Source organism: Azolla caroliniana, unplaced genomic scaffold, assembly GCF_043228905.1.
Source record: "Azolla caroliniana isolate FFs.n. ecotype wild unplaced genomic scaffold, voAzoCaro1.0.p SCAF_3, whole genome shotgun sequence".
Taxonomy (NCBI): Eukaryota; Viridiplantae; Streptophyta; class Polypodiopsida; order Salviniales; family Salviniaceae; genus Azolla; species Azolla caroliniana.
In genome coordinates, this window is record NW_028230438.1 from 22,891,317 (window position 1) to 22,897,321 (window position 6,005).

Here is a 6,005-nt window from a genome sequence, read left to right on the forward strand (position 1 = left end):
TTGCTACTTAAGATCGACTATTAGCAATATTGAGATGATACATTAAACACAAATAAGACCCAGGATCTTTTGCTGTCGCATAGTATTGCACTCCATTATGTCTCCTTCATTATCACAATCTCATTTCATTTTTTATAATGCAAAGTACTCATTTTCCTTTCATTGCATTGCAAATTAGAGGGGCACTGCTATATGCACCGAGGGGCGTAATGCCTTCATGTTAATTATATAGTTAAATTCTTGATATCACAGCTTTTCTGTTTACCTGGGAATTTGAATGAGACACTATTTATATAATCAAACCATACATTTTTTCTAACCTAAATTTGGAGTGAATTGTGGGGTCTTTTAAGCATTTCACTTGTTTTGGGAATATGTTGATGTGAGGAAGATCAAAGGAGAGCAGATGATATGGAATACTACCAAAATAAAAGAAACATACATGCATAAAATCATACAAAATACGCTCACAATTGTACCTAGCTAGAGGTAGATGGAGAGAATCTATCCTTGTTCCACCCCTAAGGTTTTGCCAATGTAGTGGTATAGATAGCCCAAGCTTGGATATGTGACTTCAAAGCTTTAGAGTATGATGTGTAAGTGAGTGTCATATCCCTTGTGTATTTGAGATACCTTAATACTCTTTTATATATGATTTCTAATGGTTTAACTCATGGATTCTCCATGGAACCATGATAGTAATCTACTGTCAAAGGATAGGACAATTTGAGTGCAGTTGATGAGGCATTGAATGCTCCCCAACACTTGTCCATATGGGATATTCTTCATACATTAAATTTGTTCATCTGTATATGTCGGGAATCATGGGACGATAATATGCATGGTACCTAATGAGACAACACTCAATCATGTCGATCTTGGCTCGTATATTGTTAATAAAACTTTGTTTTGATAGAGAGAGTGTTTCTAAGGTTCGATTCCTTTCACATGTATCCCAAGAAAATGTTCTAGTGGCATGAGATGCTTACTAGGGAATTGTTGTAATTTTGCAATAAACTTGAGGACTTCACATGTCGGGAATCATGGGACGATAATATGCATGGTACCTAATGAGACAACACTCAATCATGCCGATCTTGGCTCGTATATTGTTAATAAAACTTTGTTTTGATAGAGAGAGTGTTTCTAAGGTTCGATTCTTTTCACATGTATCCCAAGAAAATGTTCTAGTGGCATGAGATGCTTACCAGGGAATTGTTGTAATTTTGCAATAAACTTGAGGACTTCCTCTTTAGATTTCTCAACAATATGGAGATCATCCACATAGACTGCTACGAGTAGGAGCATTGTCTCCATTTTCCTCATTTATAGATTAGGTTCCAATTGAAGTTGTTGAAAGTTGGCTCATAGGAGGGACTTGTGAAGCTTGGTATACTATTGTTTAGGAGATTGCGTATTAATTATCTCCTTCAATGATCGTTGCAAAGATGGATATATCGGACTCGGTCTCCAAGACAAAGGAACATGTTGGTTTCTCAAGCGCCTCATCCATAGTTGCATCATAAACATCACTAAGTGATGTCCTTTTTGTTCTTCTTGCCCTAGCTTATTTGTAGTTTTTTGTTGTTGTGAAGGTGTAGGGCTACGGGAGATCGTCACCCATATGCTCATCTTCAAGCCTGATTCGAGCAACACATTGGTAGCGGGTTGATCACCAAATTTGAGACTTTGAGCAACATCGATCAAGTAAACGATGAATCAAATCATCAATCAATCAATCAATCAATCAAGATCATAAGTTAGCTCATTTGGGAAGTATCTTATTTCTCAAGGTTGAAGTCAAGGGTTTGAGGTAGAGTTTGTTAGTGATAAGGTGTCATCATTGTGATCAACTATAGTAACCGTGGTAAAATCTTGTATTTTCAATATAATAGAGTTTTTTTTAATAATATATTCTTTGCTCCTTCAATCATACACTATATCCATCTCTTGTCCATGCTCGTCTCTTCCACTTTTCATTATGAACTCTCCTCATACAAAACCCCGACGGTTCGACACATTGATCATGAACTTGAAAACATTGCTATTAGATCTCTCTCTCTCTCTCTCTCTCTCTCTACAATGGCAATTGAAGTGATTAACATAGGATTAGGGCTAACTACACTCGATTAATACAACAAACACTTGATTAAGACCTAAAAGCACATGGTTATAGAAAAAATCCCTTTGTATGTATATTAGGGTTCACCAAATAGTTCCTCAATTTAAAAGGGTTTTTACAAATGACCATTTAGGGTATTGTACAAGAAGTTAACAAAAACGATATTATTGAGCTTTGGTGAGGATCCAAGTTTTGTGGTGTCACCAAGGTGCCTCACATATGATAAACAACAATGATATCTTTTGTTGATATAGTGTCCTCGAGCCACTTTATACTTCCTTCCTTGACCAACAACCAAACTCCAACACAAGAAAAAGAGTTTGGAGTACTGGTCCAACTCCACTCTAACACTCACTCACTCACAAACCCTAAACTCTCAAGAAGAGCATTATCAAGAAGAAGAAGAAGACGAAGAAAATTGGCTAAGCCCTAAAATGAAAATAGTCTCATGGGCCAAATTTGTTCTTAGAAGACGTTAATATATCTTTGTTTCTTTCTTTCCCACCCCATCCTAAATGTCATCCCTGTCCCTTAATCCAGTCCTCACATCTACTCAACATTCTCTTTGTTATAACCCTTTAATCTAACCTATTGCCCTCTTCATCCAATTAGCCACTCATCTCACTTTTGAATGTTTGTGGGATATGCCATCAAGAAAATATAACGATCTGTAAAAGACAATATACCTCATGCATGAATTTTTATGTGCATTTACTTTACAATAGAATTAAAATATGCTACAAGATTGGCTAACAAGGTAGGAATTAAGCATCAATGCATTTTAAATGGAAAACAAACCTTTTATTGAATTTGTAGGAAGAAGTTTGCAAAGAGAGTTACAAAGCACAAATAGAAATTTTATTTAAAATCATGGTAGTTATAAATAAATTGTTATTTGCCATGATCTCATATGACTTGCAATCAAACCCTTTATTTGAAGAAACGGTGTAACTATAAACCAATTGCGAGTGGTACTAATGTCAAAGCCGTTCCCTGTAGAAACATAATTACAAGTACATACATTATTAGATGTAAACAATGTATAGGAAATGCGAAAAGAGAGTAGCTAATGTAGCATATGACAATGAATTTAACTTGTGAAGCATATGTACATATTAATGTTGTCACATATGCACACATACATATTTATGCATATATATGTCCTTACATAGATATGTTCCATGTACAAGTGTCTATATCTGTACACTCATCCACCTTGAGATTCTACACACACCCCATACAAATGTATGTATGTATGTATGTATGCATGCATGCATGCATGCATGCATGTATGTATGTATGTATGTATGTATGTATGTATGTATGTATGTATGTATGTATGTATGTATGTATGTATGTTTATGCATGGCTCTTCCAATGTCCATATTAATCTACCAAATACAATATTGTTTCCAGCCAAATTAATTTGTTAATGGATGTGTGTTCAAACATTTGTTCATGAAATCCATACCCATATTGTTGAGTTGTTTGTTTCATTGTCTTCTAAATTATGTGCCCAATGAAACAAGATAGCCCAATCATTCAAGGCTCTTCGTGACACTCTTTCTCTTGCTTTCTTGATTAAGAATAGATGTATTGACATTGATTCTTTTTTTATCTATGGAAAAACAATTTAAACATGTAAATCATATTTGTTATATCTTTATGTGAGCATAAAATAACATGCTTGCATATATGTCCATAAGCATTTTGGCACAACTTATTTTTAGGGGCCTCTAATAGAAGGAGATTGAATTGGTACAACTTCGTCACAACTTGTCTAATGTGAGAGGGAGATAGAGAGCGATTGTGTTCATTGATGCATCCACTCTAGGGAGGTCAATTGTGTACATATCATAGGAGCTTATGGCTTTCAACATTAGCTTACAAGAGGCCAATATAGTGAGTGCATGGCATACAAATAGTGTGTTCTCTTGTAACCAAGAACCTATGCATGTAATTATGTTTTACATCATTTGCCCAAAAAATCATGAGTTTAATGATAACGTTTCTAGATATATAATGAGCATGGGTAGCATACGTCAAATTTTATGTCCTAACGAATCTGATTTACAATCAACAAAGCAAAGTAAATGCGCAATATTTTTCAATACGTCTTTATAATTAGTTTGATTCTCGTGCGAGCTTTAAAATTTTCTAAATGATCTAATATGATGTTACCTAATAATCTACCAAAATTCTTAGTTGTTGAAATTTGAAAGGATTCTAGTGAAGGTTGGTCTTGCACAACTTGCTACAAATGAAACAACTCATGTTCCTATATATCTACAACTTATTTAACATAGACTCGCCCCACAAACAAGAATATGGTTCTTGAAGTAAACATATTATTTAATTAATTTTTAGTTAAAGTAGTTAACTTCTATGCCATACCGGTTTTTCCATGGCAAACTCATAGTTTGGTCCCAATGCTTGGATCAAGGAATCTAAGCCTTTGAGCTTGGCTTCATTAGGGAAATGGTCATTGGCATAGTGAAAGTCTTCAACGCAATCAAAGAGGAAAATAATGAGGTGATTACAATGGGGCGACATTCCTAGAGTTAGCAAATGGGTTGCTTTTGTGGTGATGTCATCCATTTGAGTGTAGGAGATGAGCAGTTTTCTTTCATCCAGATTCTTCTTGACATTGTAAAACATTCGACTGATCGCGAATCCAAACGTCATGAGTTGTTTCGGATTAGATGCTAAATAAAATCTTGGCTCTTGAGGTGTTAGGGAGTTGCTAAGGTTGTCATCTTCCTCACATTTTCTATTCATATCTTCTACTTGTGATAGCCGACGTTGTTGATGCGCACAACTTGGGAAATGAAGAAGTTGTTTGATATGGTATATAGTTAATATGAATCACTTGAAGGGGCATATTAGGAAATTGGCTTTTTATAGTTGGAAAAGAAGGCATGCAACACATCTTCTACTAGTAATACTTACTTCCATTATTCATAGTGCCTTTCATCCTCCTCCCTTGACCTCTTCAACAACTCATTTCCTAAGCATTCAAAATATGTCCTACATTTTTTAATCAATATTGCCTAGTTTGAAAAGGTCCTCATTCCATTCATTATCCTTCATCATAACAATAATAATGGCCTTTTGTTTCTTTGTTGGCATCTACATGGCTTGATCCTATCCAAGTAGAAGTTATAATAAATTTACCCCACATCTCTAGGGTTTTCGTTTAAATGCCTTTAGGTTTATCAGTTCATATCAATATTTCCTAGTTTGAAAATGTCATTGTTCTATTTATTATCATGTAAAGCAATCAACGAAGATACTTTTCAACTAGGATCATGGTAACAATAATAATGCCTTTTTGTTTCTTTCTTGTCATCTACATGCCTTGATGCTTTTCCAAGTAGAATTTTATTGTAATAATGTTCCAAGATTTCCATTTAAATGCTTAAATTAGCCTCATAGAGTCAATTTGAGATGAAACAATAAACTAAGATAGTTTTCAACTAGGATCATGATAATAATAATAATGTCTTTTTGTTTCTTTGTTGCTTGCATGCCTTGATATTTTTCCAAGTAGAGTTTTATTGTAATAATGTTCCAAGATTTCCATTTAAATGCTTTTAGTCGCATAGACTCAATTTGAGACGAGATTCAATCAATCAACCACACAAAATGGTTTTTGAAGCCATTTATCTCTATAATTCCAATAAAGCATAGATGCCATTGCTCTAAAACAAGTTATACCTAACACACATTAACTGAACTCAAATAGTTTTTTCCTAGCTATATAAGAATAGTAGTCACATAAAAACAAAACTATTACGTCATTGTGTGCTTATATAAACCTACTTTTGCATTAGGTCAATGTAAGATTTTCTTTTCTCTACCTTGAAATCACACTCTATAACTT

At 34.3% G+C, this 6,005-nt stretch overlaps 1 protein-coding gene across 1 annotated transcript; it reads right to left on the bottom strand.

The window, feature by feature from the left end:
• Positions 1 to 2,912: 2,912 nt before the first annotated feature.
• On the bottom strand, positions 2,913 to 5,003 carry LOC147866673 (uncharacterized). Its single transcript, XM_087317526.1, has 3 exons — positions 4,517 to 5,003; positions 3,594 to 3,740; positions 2,913 to 3,115 (listed from the first exon to the last, which is right to left on the bottom strand). Exons 1-3 carry the CDS (start codon positions 4,898 to 4,900, stop codon positions 3,074 to 3,076), a joined length of 573 nt encoding a protein of 190 aa, XP_087173652.1. The 5' UTR covers positions 4,901 to 5,003; the 3' UTR covers positions 2,913 to 3,073.
• Positions 5,004 to 6,005: the final 1,002 nt, after the last annotated feature.

Excerpts from the sequence above, each read along its gene's own strand:
- LOC147866673 (XM_087317526.1), bottom strand. The coding sequence starts at position 4,900 with ATGAATAGAAAATGTGAGGAAGATGACAACCTTAGCAACTCCCTAACA. Across the intron at positions 3,741-4,516 it reads AGTTTGCCATGGAAAAACCG|ATAAAAAAAGAATCAATGTC; the intron begins GTATGGCATAGA and ends GTTTTTCCATAG. Across the intron at positions 3,116-3,593 it reads CAAACAACTCAACAATATGG|GGAACGGCTTTGACATTAGT; the intron begins GTATGGATTTCA and ends ATGTTTCTACAG.